The sequence below is a fragment of the Macadamia integrifolia genome, chromosome 5 (assembly GCF_013358625.1).
Source record: "Macadamia integrifolia cultivar HAES 741 chromosome 5, SCU_Mint_v3, whole genome shotgun sequence".
NCBI classification, from domain to species: Eukaryota; Viridiplantae; Streptophyta; class Magnoliopsida; order Proteales; family Proteaceae; genus Macadamia; species Macadamia integrifolia.
This window is the reverse complement of record NC_056561.1, coordinates 13,156,192-13,170,317: the sequence shown is the minus strand read 5'-3', so window position 1 is coordinate 13,170,317 and position 14,126 is coordinate 13,156,192. Positions and strand designations below refer to the sequence as shown.

Below are 14,126 nucleotides of genomic sequence, written 5' to 3'. Positions count from 1 at the left end.
CATCTAGGCCTTTAGGAGCCTCCTCTTCTTTATTTATAATGTTAATGGGGGAGGGAATTACAAAATAGAAGGTTCCTCAAAAAGGAAACCAAATATTCTCCTAATACAATAGCTACTAAAAACTGAAATTAGAAACTAACTGAAATTAGAAACTAGTTGAAAAAGGAAACTAACTACTAAGGACTTGACTCAATTAATAACTTGACTCATAAGGAAACAAATATAACTCAAATCAAGCCCAACTAGAAAGGAAACTAATGAAAATGGAAACTAACTAGTAATCCCGTACTCAATCTTAGAGCCCCATTTTTAGACCCATAAAAGTGGTCTATTATACTCAAAACACATGGGATCAAAAGCCTAACATGTATGGAACCCAACCCTAGGCTTATTCCTAATAAAACAAGTCTATTTTGGTAATTAATCTGCATCACCCTTCCCCTTCCCTTCACTCTCATTCTGACATTGGGCCACCTTGCCTCCCCTCCCCCCAGGTCACAGTGGAATAGGTGATAAATTAATCTGGTCCCCCTCTCCTTTTGGTGTCTTCTCTTAATTAGGATCTTATCCGGAATTGAAACCCCGTCTCCCCTTGGTCCAAAATCATTTGGTTTAAAGTTGTCATAGTTTCACTACTTGGAGAGCTCTCTCCAACTGGCCAATGCCCCTCTTGACTCAGTCCTTCGTCATTCATTATCATATCCAAGACCCCCTTGCCTGCTGTCTTTGTTGGAATGGGGTGGAAGATTCTTACCATTCTTCAGTTGCCCCGTCTCTTCTTCTATCTGGATAGAAGTCCTCAGTACTTGTTGGACCTCTAGAAGATTTATTCTTTCCCTTCAAAGAGAATGACTTTGGATTGATATGACCTTTTATGGGAACTCCACCTGTGATGTCATTGGAAAGCTTGCTTTCTGTGCAACTATCAACCACATTTGGATGGAACGCAATCTTCGAGATTGACATCCAACTCCATTCTATGACATGATTTGGAAAGCTATCTACTTTAATGTCAGTTCTAAGCTCCATGTGCTTCCCCACAGGTCGGTCAAAGATTACCCAAGGAATAGGTTCACTACTGTGTTATGGGGCTTGCCCTCTACCATCATTTTCTCCCCCGACCCACCTCCCTAATGGGTTCTTGCTATGTTGTAGTGGTTTCTTTTTTGCTATATCTGTTGGCTTTGTATAATCTAGCTTTTCTATTTCTTCCCCTCAGGGCTGTATATTCCCTCCCCCTTTTCTTTTAATTCATTTCTTATTCACCCAAAAAAAAAATTTTTTTAAGGTAGATATACAAGATTAAGCTCATAAAAAAATTATTAACCTCATGAAGGCTAATCTTCCATTTGAAGCCCACATGTGGCTTGGTTTTTCTCCTCAAGATTACTTGCTTGAATTCTCCAAGCTAAGCTCATGGGTGTTCTTGAGATCCTCCAAGCTTGACCCTTATTATCTTTCAAGATATCACCTCAATGATTGTTCTAGCTAATGCCCAAAGACTTGTTTAAATACTCAAATGATATTCCAATGTATGCAAAAGTCTCTCCTAAACTCCCAAAGGCTTCCTCTGTTTGTAGGACACAATTGTGTGCCAAAAATACCTTTTTAACAGTCATTAAAAAATGGTCACAAAAATAGCCATTTTATAGCCATTGCTATTGTACCGGACTGTCAACCAGTGTGCCGCTTGCTTGAGCCAGTTGCATTGTAAAGCCTTACTTCGCTCAATATAATTGACATAACTTACTCTGTATAGCTGGGATTAACCTGATTCTTTTTTCTACTGAAAGTAGCTACAATTATCTTGTTTAGCAAAAGTCCAATTCCAACTGTATGACCACATAAATCCTAAGATGAGATGATATTTGATGAAGTCCTTGTTTTGGAATCCTTTGAAGATCTTCACTCGTTGAATGATCATCTCCAAATGTGTCAATCTTACACAATGCCATAGATACCAATATTGTTGTTGTTTGTCGTTTGCTGCTGAATGTGGATTGATAGAAGTAATGAACACTCAATGGAAATAAGAGCCAATGCAATACAAACCATCTTGCACACTATGAGACTTAAGAGAGAGGATAGATATACCAATAAGATAAATATTTTTTACTATTTAACACGAGTATGGAATCACCAAAAATAATCATAAAAACAATCATAGATATGCCATGTGTCAACAAATTATACCTGGAATATGGCCTTCTACTTGGGCACCTTGGAGACACCTAGGTTATCATGGCATCTTGGTCTTGCCTTGTTACCATAAACACAAATCCTAATATACTAGACAACTCTTAGTATAGTGTTTTGGACCTAAGACGGCTATTTGAAGAAAATATGGCATGGAACTGATGTTCTATCCAGCAGTGAGCATTATTTTCATGTAGTAACTTTTTTTTAGATGAATTCAATAGATTAGAAGCGCAAAGAAGAAGAAAGAAAGAATATACAGCCCCTAAGGGGAAGAGAAGAAGGGAGAAGAAGGAAGCTCATGGGGGGGCCAGAAAACTATCAAGGGGGGTGGAGAATAAAAGAGGAGGGGAGCACCCCAAGAGACAACAATGAGCCTATTCCTTGGGGAATCTCTAACACTACAAGGGAGAGGGCAATCTGAGCTTGGAGCCGACATTAAAGAAGAATAGAAGATGGTGGTCCAAATCATTTCCAGAGAGCGAGAGTTGGACGTCCATCTACGAAGATTAGGCTCTATCCAGATATGCTTTGATTAGACTGAATGTTTGATGTTGCTTCTTATCAGTTATTTGACAAGATAGGTTAGCAAGAGAGGGAAAGGATTACTCAACAGGTTCAATAAAGTAGGTGAGCAAGGCATAGGGAGGAGAGGAGAGAGATTTCTGGTAATCTATGTTGTAGGCTACTGAAAATGCTCATGATAAGCTTACAAATCCTTTTAGTTAAACTAATCTGTAGTTTTGATCTCAGACTTACTTTCAGCAATGCAGCCGAACCCATATAGTTGGGATAAGGTTATAATTGTTGTACGTACTTTCAGCAATCTCGAGTGGGTTGGACCAATCCTGAATCGTGATGATGTGGACCATACATCAAGGATCATTTGTGATTGACTTAGTCCCACCTTTTGGCCTTTAATTTATTAAGTTGATTATTAGCTTGTAAGGGCTTATACCGCTCTCTCTGGTCCCTACAGTAGCTTTATCACTATTTTGCGGTTAATGTCACAATGAATAGAAGCTGGTTTTTTTTTTTGGTCCAAAGAAAAGGAAGTTTTCCTTGTATGGCTTGCTCATATTTCTTTGCTTCATGATATATTTTTGCTTCTTTAGAGGGAGCCAGTGGACAGGAGAATATGTGATGGAATTTCGGGATTTGATTGCCTATCCTTCTCCTCAAGTTGGTGCCAAATTGGAAGCTCGGTTTTCCTTCCTTCAAGGTGGCTACATGGAAGATCTTGAACTGCAAGGTAATTTGTTTTGCTCCTGATGCATGTGCAGTGACATCAGGTTTATTCATTTCATAATTCATACCAATAAAAACAAAAGTTTTTTTATCTTTAGATTCTCCATTTAATTTGCTTCAACCATGCATCTGTAATGTAAGATATGGTTGTTGGATTATTTCACCTTTTCTTTCTCACCTAGTTTCTACCTTTCTGATGTTGGTTGTTTAAACAATAATAAGTAATGATGGAATGTGTCAGACATGTGTCGCCCCTGGAAAAAGCTCTAAAAAGGTGTCCCCTACATCAAAGCAAGTAGAGTAAAAATAAGAAATAGTACATAATAATACAGAACATTGAAATTTTCGTGTATCTTTGAAAAAAAACATGATATGTTATGTGTTTTTACTATGTAGCAAATTATTTGCATGGGATATGCGTCTAGGCCACCTAGAACTTCTATTTCTAACCTTCCATTATGTGTCTGAACCGTGTTTTAGACCTCGCTAGTATCTCGTTTTCTCAAAAAGGTGAGGTATAAATTGTACAAAAACTCGACCAAGATCTCACCAAATCTCATCTATGTCTCGCCTCTCTCTCTATTTTTTTGAAGAAAAGACACTAGGGGGCAAGGATTTTGGTGCTTTTGCTTGTGGATCTCCATTCCTACACTCACTAAAGCTTAAAGAGTAGAGAATATTACCTCATCATCCATGTTACAATCCCAGATTCCTGCAACCAAACCAGTAAACCAGAAAAAGAGAAGAAGAAAAGAGAACGAGAGAAGAGAGAAAAAAGAAATCACAGATAGTCTAAAAAAGGGAGAGCAATCTGCGATAGGCTGATCGCAGATCCTCTTTATGTATATATAGCAAAAATAGAAAAAAAGTTACAATAGTACCCCCCAACATAACCATAACCCTAAAGACCACAACTGGGACCGGTAGGACAAGAATGCCCCTATCGGCCTTGGGAATTAGCGCTAATCCCAGTATCGGGATTAGCGCCTCTCGACTCCAACCACTACGAAAACTAAGAGCAAACAAGGACTTAGTAAACATGTCAGCTAACTGATCTGTTGAAGGAACAAACGGAGTCTCAATCAGTTTCTTTAGAACATCACGAACAAAATGGCAGACCACTTCTATGTGTTTGGTCCTCTCATGGAAAACCGGATTACTAGCAATATACACTGCAGCTTGGTTGTCACAATACATCTTCATCGGCTTGATCACTGAAAATCCCAACTCCAAGAGTAATGATCGTAGCCACATCAACTCTGCGGTGGTATAAGCCATAGCTCTGTATTCTGCTTCTGCACTGGATCGGGCAATAGTAGTCTGCTTCTTGCTGCGCCAAGTAATAAGATTGCCTTCGACAAAGGTATAATATCCAGTAGTAGATCTCTGATCACTAGCAGAGCTAGCCCAATCAGCATCAGAGTAGCCAACTAGTTCCATATGCCGATTAAGACGATAAATTAATCCTTTTCCAGGGGCACCTTTCAGATAGCGAAGAACACGGATAGCAGCATCCCAATGGTCTTTCTAAGGAGACTGCATGAACTGACTAAGAACTCCAACAGCATAAGAAATGTCGGGACGAGTCACAGTAAGGTGAATCAGCTTGCCAATCAAACTCTTGTACTGATGCACATCCTCAAAAGGCTCACCATCATCAATACCAAACTTTTGGTGAGTATCCATCGGAATATCAACGAGTCTGGATGCAAGCATTCCAGTATCAGATAAAAGATCCACAACATACTTTCTTTGAGACAGACTGATCCCTTTCTTATAGCGGATCACCTCAATCCCGAGAAAATAATGGAGATGATCAAGATCCTTGGTCTGAAAATAGCGCTGGAGATGAGCCTTTACTTCAGAAATACTTGCCTCATCATTACCAGTAAGAATAATGTCTTCAACATTTACTACCAAGACCACCAGCTTGTCACCTTTGCCACGAACAAAGACAGAAATCACACGTTACAATGGTGGCACTGAACTTGTCAAACCATGCTCGAGGGGACTATTTAAGTCCATAAATAGCCTTGTGCAAGCGACACACACGACTTGTACTCTCCCCTTGAGCAGCATAACCAGGAGGTTGCTCCATATACACCTCCTCCTATAGATCACCATACAAAAATGCTTTCTTGATGTCCAATTGAAACAACGGCCAATCAAGGTTGACAGCAAGAGAAATAAGAAGGCAAACAGAGTTCAATCTGGCAACCGGAGAGAATGTCTCAAAGTAATCAACACCATAAGTCTGAGTGTACCCTTTAGCAACCAGACGGGCCTTTAACCGCTTAACAGAGCCATCAGAATAATACTTAACAGTGTACACCCAGTGACACTTCACCAGATCCTTACCAGGAGGTAAATCTACCAAGCTCCAGGTACCACGACTCATAAGAGCATCCATTTCTACATCCATGATCCATGGCAGCTTTCCAGCCAGGGATACGTAAGGCACCATTATGGGTACGGGGAATAGGGTTAGTGGAAAGGGGTAGTGCAAGGCCATGGATGGGAGAGGGAAGATGAGATAATGACATAAAGTTATCAGTAGGGTACACAACCATGGATTTCTAAGTGCAAGAACGTGTACTTTTACGATGTGCAATTGGTAAGTCATTAGGCGGATGAGGAAGAGGAGCTTCACCAGGGGAAGACGGCAGTGGAAGGAGTGAATCTTCAGGAGTAATGACCTCGCCACCTGGCTGTCCAATCTTCTTCCTACACTGATAAACCTGTAGGGGAGGTGAGTCAGTGGTACTAGGAGATGGAGAAGACCACTCCGGCCTAGACTGGGACACCTGAGGAGAATAAAATGATATGCCTTAAAAAAAGGTCATATCAACACTAACAAAGTTCCTGTGAGTAATGGGGTCATAACACTTATACCCTTTCTGGGTACGAGAGTAACCCAAAAAGATGCACTTAGTAGACCTAGGGGATAACTTATCAACCTGCATATGCAAGTTATGGACAAAGCACACACACCCGAAGACGTGGGGTGGAATAGGAAAACTCGGTAAATTAGGGAACATAACAGAGAATGGAGACTTATCTGATAGGACAGAGGATGGCATGCGATTAATCAAATAACAAGCAGTTAAAACACCATCACACCAAAAATGTTTAGAAACATGCTTGTGATTCATAATGGCATGAGCAACTTCAAGAAGATGCTGGTTCTTGCGCTCTGCTACCCCATTTTGTTGTGGGGTATAGGCACAACTAGTTTGGTGTATCATCCCATGGGTATCACAAAAATCAGAAATATCAGTTTAAATATATTCTAAAACATTGTCAGAACAAAAAAGTTTAATAGGAATGCCAAACTGAGTCTTTATTTCATTATAAAATTTTTGAAACACATGTAAAAATTCAGATCTGTCCTGTAACATGTACAGTCATGTAGGGCGAGAATGATCATGCACAAATGTCACAAAATAGTGAAAACCAAATCTATTACTGACTCTGCAAGGACCCCATACATTAGAATGGATTAAAGAAAATAAGGATGGACTACGAGACACAGAGCGAGATGGGAAAGACACACAATAATGTTTACCTAACTCACATGCTTCACACTCTAACCTAGGGACCGACTTAAAACTAGGAAATAAAAGCTATAACCTAGAAAGCGAAAAATAACCTAAACGACAGTGCCATTGGAAAGGAGTTATGTCTCCAACAGTCGCAACAGCAGCAGAAGGAGGACAACCGTTGTTGTGGTAGTATAACCCATCCTTTTCACGTCCTCCACCAATCGTCTTCCTCGTGTGAAGATCCTGAAAGACAGTAAGAAGGAAAGAATGTTACTGAGTAATTTAATGAACTGGTTAATTGACTTACAGAGAGAAGACTTAATGAAAATTGAGGAACATGTAAGACAAGATAAATTAATGGATGGGGTAGGTGAAATAGTACCATGTCTTAGGACTGGTGTGGACACACCATTAGCAAGGATAACAGAATTGGAACTGGTACTAGTAGAAAAATTCTTAAAAAGTGATGACTTACTGGTCATATGGGTAGAGGCACCTAAATCAATGATCCAAGGGGTAGATGTAGTAGTAAAAAGGGCTAAGGTACCTGTGTGGGCTAGGGTAGCAGCGGATGTGGACGCACCATTGGATGTATTAGAGGATGCCTCAAGAGTGTGCAAACGCCGGAGCAATTGATTGATGTCATCGCATAGACCTGTAGCTAGATCTCCTGAAGAAGGTGTTGGTTTATTGTCAGTTGGCCATTGTGTCAGTACTATCATCTGACATTGCATGAATAGCTAACTGTGTTGCCCGCTCTGGTTTGCCATACTTTGCCCAACAAGTCTCCACAGTATGGTTGGGCTTTCTATAACAAGTACACTAGCAAGCTGTACGATCAGAGGGCTGTCCACCAGATCCTCAACCAGCCGCCCACGACCTCCCCATGACTGCGACCACGTCCACGGTCGGCATGGAAGGCAGAATTGTCTTTGGAAGACTGATCAGGTTTTGTTGAAGAGGTAATTCGCTGCAGTCGTGAGTAGGTATCATTCTGAGTAGGGACAGTATCCCTTGCAAGTAAGTGACCCTTCACTGCCTTCAAGTCATTATTCAGACCAGCCAAGAATTTGGAGACGAAGAACTCGTTACGCTAAGCCTTCAATTTGTCAATGTCAGTGATCAAGGGTTGGAAGACACTGAGTTCTTCAACCATACCCCTGAAAGCATAGTTTTTAAGGCGGTAAGGTGACGGAGGCGTTTGAGGGTCTTTTAGAGCGCCTTAGCGATAAGGCGGGCATAAAGCGTCGCCTTATTGACTAAAGCTTTCCTGTGTAATTTTTTTATAAAACCAATCTATTTGGCTCAAATCCTAGTTGAATCCTATTACTCATATGTTAAATAAATATTAAAGGTTCATATTCATACCAATGTAAGATATTCATCAAAAAAACAAATCAATAAAGTGAATAAACTAAGTTCATCTTCATCAATCATCAATCATCATAACATATTAACATATAATATAAATACATAATTATGAAACAAAATTATAAATATAAAGAAAATAAGATAAAAAATACAAGTATTTATTATACTTACCTCTATGATGCCAAAATGAGTGCCTAAGCCCTAAGATCATCCACTACACTTCTACTCTTGTCAAAGAAGAATGAAGCTCACTGCTATGGGAGCAAGCTCACAGTTGCTGGAGCAAAATGGTCGCTTGGATCAGTGGTTCTTCCTTGTTCCTTGATTCCTTCTCAAAGCCCCTTCTTAAAACCCTTGACAAAATCCAAACCCTGTTTGTGAATCGTGTTTTTGTTTTGTTTGTTTTGGTTATTTTTGGTGGAGTAAAGCTGATCCCATACATCTCAAATGTTAATAAAATCATACACCTACCAATAAAAAATCTATATTTGGAATCTTCATCAACTAATTTTAAAATGTGTTTAAAAAAAAAAAACCCATAAGACGCCACTTCACGTAAGGCGGAGCACTGCCTTACCATCTCTAGACCGCATCAGCGCCAAGGCGCTAGTAAGGCGTCGCCTTAGCAGCGCCTTAAAAACTATGCCTGAAAGTACTGTCATATTCTGAAAGTGGCTTGTCTGACTGGCGAAACTGAAACAATTTTCATAGATACGGGTCATGTTCTTCTCCTGAGAGTAGGTCTCCTTCAAGTCATTCCACACTCCCTTGGCAGTAGAATGAAACATAACATTGGCAGCGACATTTGGTTCCATACTGTTCCATAACCAAATTATGATTAATGCATTCTCTTTCATCCATTGATTATAACCAGTGTCAGATTCTTTGGGAGGATCAGAGGTGGTGTAATCAAGCTTGTCCTTTGCCATTAGATAAACCTTCACCGACTAAGCCCAAAGGAGGTAATTCAAACTTCCCTTAAACTTGATAGATGTAATCTGGACATTCACATTGTCCGATGCAGAGGAAGTAGTAGTAGGGGTAGTAGTAGGGTTAGGAGTCTTATTCTTAGCCATGAGAACAAAGAATAGTGACTAGCAAGTAGTCGCAGAGACAACCAAATAAGGATTACACACCAACCAGATCTGATAAACAGCAGCCAAGTATGCAATCGAACCCCAAGAAACCAAAAAAAAAAATTTCAGGCGATAGGGGCTGCTGGTAGGGTGTAGTCGATCTTTGATGGGAGCACCAAAAGAGGCTTCAAAAGTCTAGTAGTTTCGGTAGATAGGTAGTAAACAGCAGCAACTTCAATAGTCCAGCAGTAGAGGCTTCACACATAGGGCAGCAGCCACAAAACACCAGAAATAGAGCAGCGGCCATTAAAACCTGCAGAAAAGGGTTATCGGCTTCAGCGACTTTAGGAAACCAAGTCTGAATCCATGTAGCAGTGGTAGAGACGCCTGATTGTGCTTATATCATTATAATCAGGTCAAAAAATCAGAGTAGCAGCAGCAATAGGTGGCTGCGCACCAAAGAGGAATAGCGCAGGGTAGAGATCAGCAGAGAGTTTTGACTAAAATTCTTGATTTGATTACAGAAGCTCTGATACCATGTTACAATCCCAGATTCCTGTAACCAAACCAGTAAACAAGAAAAAGAGAAGAAGAAAAGAGAAAGAGAGAGAAGAGAGAAAGGAGAAATCATAGATAGTCTCAAAAAGGGGGAGCAACCTGCGATCTGTCCAAGATAGGCTGATCGCAGGTCCTCTCTATGTATATAGCAAAAATAGGAAAAAAGAAGGTTACAATAGAACCCCCCAACATAACCATAACCCTAAAGACCACAATTGGGGCCGATAGGACAAGAATGCCCCTATCGGCCCTGGGAATTAGCGCTAATCTCAGTATCTCAGTATCGGGATTAGCGTGTCTCGACTCCTATAATCTCAACAATCCACATTTGGAATTACTTTTCTTGTCAAGAGCCATTTTAGATAAAAAAAAAAAATATATATATATATATATATATATATATTTTTTTTTATGTGATGCATATAAATGATTCTATTTTAAAATTATTATTTTTTTCTGTTTAAATAAATTATGCATATAGCACTGGCCTTATGTTTAAATATATATATATGATTCTATTTTTATATTATATTTTTTTCTGTTTAAATAAATGATGCATATAACACTGGCCTTATGTTGTTATATGGCTTATGTTATGTCATTTCAAATTTCAATGTATGTGAGTGAGACTCATCATTCATCAATGTTAATTGTTAAACAATTAAGTAATTATCAATGATGTCTTTTAAATTCTTATGATTATGTTGTGTCATGTGTTGATTGTGGAATGTGGATTGTGGAATGGAGCATACAAGCCTAGGGTTCAAAGAGTCAGTGACTACTTACATAGGTACGAAGTCAAAGTACAATTTTAGGTTTGATTTTTAAAAAACTGAAGTTTCCATTGTGTTTAGAAGGCTTAAAATAGGATAAATACCAAGTTTTAGGGGCTACAAAGACCATATAGCCAACCGAGACCAAATACCGAGTCAACCGGGGAAATATACATGATCTCGGAGAGATCTCGCCAAATCTCTCTTTTTTGGATGAGCGAGATGGGGGGCAAAGCGAGATCTTAAACCTTGGTTTGAACTAGCTGTTGTCGGGTTTTGCTTGATAACCCTTTCTTTTTTTCTTTTTTTTTCCTTAAATTGGCGGGGCTCAGGCATGTGTCTAGACCCATGGGTTTATTTACCTCCCCCTTCACTAACCTGCTTGAACTCACCTGATTATATATGTGACAATAATTACTAAAACTAAGCTAGGTTTGTTGTATATTTATGGATCTGGATTTCTAGCATAGTGGCTAAACTGCTAGGTGGCAATATAGTTAGCTACCAATGTCAGTGTGCATGTTGTCAATTTCATAATCTAATCATTGGTCACCCTGAGTCAGTTTAATGCATGGAAAATTGTTTGAAAAAGTTCATCAGTTTAATGCAATGAAAATTGTTTGAAAAAGTTCATCAGTTTAATGCATTGAAAATTGTTTGAAAAATTCCATTCCCTCTGGGACCATCAAGGAATGGGAATCATGGGACTATGGGAAAAACGAAGGGGAAACTCTTTTACATGGTGAACCATGCAGTTGAGATGGGATACGGAATTTGACATGTGGCCAATCCTTGGGATGCTTCATTTATCAAACAGTCAGAATGACAAATCATCGTTCCACATGGCTTGAAATTGCTGTTGTGTTGGAAGTGTTTTCAGGGTTGTCTACACTGGAAACCTTTTTACTTTTCTATATTTTAAATTTTTTATTTTTTCAGGCTGCCGAAACCTACCCATATATTAAATGGTCTGGACTTGAGAATGCCTACTCCCTGGCCATTTAGTGTTTACTAGGTATGCGTGGGTTTGTGCCAGACATATAGCCCTAGTCAAGCCCTATCTTTAGCAAATAGGAAGAACCAAAGAAGAATGGAACCACTAAAGAGACAATGTTTCACAGCCTTGGAGAATTGATGTTGAAGATGGATTAAATTTTGAGCTCTTTTGTTACTGGCTGTGCTAAAGGAAGTCTAAAGCAATGGAGGCTTTCTCAAGATTGTCGAAGAAATCTCCTATGAAGTATAAGTTAGATATGGGTGTTGAGGAAAATTTACCGATCATACCTATTATGTTGTGTCAGGTCTGTGCTTATTGTGATGAAGTTCATTTATTAGATTTATTGTGGAAGTTCTTCTCTTATGTGATGAAAGTTTGGCGGGCTTCCATTTATCTTACATTGGACTTCTTTTTTTGGATAGATTTCATTGAATATCTTATTGGGAGAAGGGTGGGGGGAACTAAAGTACAAGGATAAAGTTTGACATCAGGCCGAGGCTGAAAACCTCCAAAGGGGACCTAGATGGTAGGAAAAGGACCTAACCCTAAATAGAACAATTCTCTCTCTCTCTCTTCTCCCTCCCCCCCCCCCCCAACCCCGGGCGGTGCCAAATCATCAGTTAATTTGTGGATCATCTTAGGACATATCGGAGGTTGCATTTTTTTTTTTTAACAAGCTGAGATTAACTAGTAGATTCCACATGTTCAATTGGGGTTTTTAGATGGCTATTGAAGCATATAACAAAACAAGGAATGTTGCCAACGTCTGCTGTATATTTAGGCAGAGCTCACGAGTTTTACTTAATTCTCTGGAAATGAAACTTATATCTTCTTTTTTCATTTTCTTTTATGTTTTGTTTTAAAATAATTTTACCAAACCCTTATGGTATGGGAAATGAGAAACAAAGCAAATGTATGATCAATTTAGTGAAGAAACAATTGTGTTGTACACGGATTAGCATGCAACAAGTTATAAAAAGAAGCTATAATTTGAACTGTGGGACAAATTCTCTCCTAAGACCAGCTGATAAATGACCTGATTCAAATTGATTTGATGCCGAGGTTTGAATGCAAGCTCAACTCTTTCAGCCACCAACATTATACCTCATGTCCTTAAACAAGTGTTACATTCAACATCTTTATGATAGAAGGCTGAGTTAAATGAAGAATTCCTGCAACGGTTTACCAGAAAAAAAAAGAATTCCTGCAACTAGGCTAGATTCTTATGAGTCCTTTTTACCATTATACATAAATGGGCTATTCTATTTCTATAGATATGCTCTTGTTAGACATGGATGCTGGTGGTTACAATATGAAGTATTTGGCCTTATCTTGTTGCCATCTTCATTATCAATGCTTACAATCTTTCTCATTGGAGGGTAATATTTAGAGTAAATTGATTAACTTTTGAGTTGATTGCAGAATCAGAGAAGGATGTAGAAGAGAATGTAATATCACTTACTTTGGCAGAGGCTACAGAGAAATCTCTGCAAGTGCATGACAATTACACCCATTCTCTTGTCAAGGGAAAAGCAAGAACTGGTGCAGAATTTTTTGCTGCACGATCATATCATGGTCTTGACATCCAGCATGAGGATTCAGGGCCTCGATCTGTTGTTCTTGGTAGATCTGGAAAGGCTTCAGGATACTCGGATGAAAAATCTAAACAGGAAAATGTGATTTATTGAAAAAACAGAAACAAAGTGCTATCACTTCCCAATGTTCATGGCGTGTGAATCTTCGTCATTAATCTCTCTCTTGATTTGTTGTGTGTTTGGGGGCGGGGGGGGGGGGGTTGGGCAATTCCTGCAAAGTTCACTAGTTGTTTGTAGACATGAAGTTTTCATGATAAAATTCTTACAGTTTCATGTACTAATGAAATGATAAGTATTTTGCCTTCCTTTATTTATATTTGAAAATTGGGTGCATGCTGCTTTGCTTGTTAACAATTCAATGCTTTATGAATGCATCGCAGAGAAATACAGTTACTGTGATGCAGAGTAAATTTGATACCATGAGGGTATGGATGGTCAGCAATTCTATTAGTTGAGGTAAAATGTGGATTTTGGTAGCAGATAGATTTTGTTTTCTTATTTTCTCTTAGAAGTTGCTTTAAAATAAAAAAGAAAGAAGCTCCATTAGTTCCTTATTAGGTCTACATTCTCAAGAAAAACCTTGCAGGTTGCACATTCATTAGGAATGTATTCTAGAGTTATAGAATGGGGAATGCATTTGGTATATTTATATGGAAAAATGCATTTTATTCGTTATATATCTTAGTTTATGTTGTAAAATTTATCATTCGCATAAATTCTAGGCAAAGTTTTGCTTTGTCCGTAGAGGAGGAAGAATCACTTCAGCCACT

General features: G+C 38.9%; 1 protein-coding gene across 2 annotated transcripts in view; it reads left to right on the top strand.

The window, feature by feature from the left end:
- LOC122079109 (2-(3-amino-3-carboxypropyl)histidine synthase subunit 2) overlaps window positions 1-13,555 on the top strand; it is a 47,161-nt gene extending 33,606 nt beyond the window's left edge. For both annotated transcript variants that reach the window (XM_042645360.1, XM_042645361.1), the window contains 2 exons: window positions 3,312-3,448; window positions 13,184-13,555. In XM_042645360.1, coding sequence (XP_042501294.1) covers window positions 3,312-3,448; window positions 13,184-13,449 — 403 coding nt within the window. In that variant the 3' untranslated portion in view covers window positions 13,450-13,555. The remainder of the gene's footprint in view (window positions 1-3,311; window positions 3,449-13,183) is intronic.
- The last annotated feature ends 571 nt before the right edge of the window (window positions 13,556-14,126 follow it).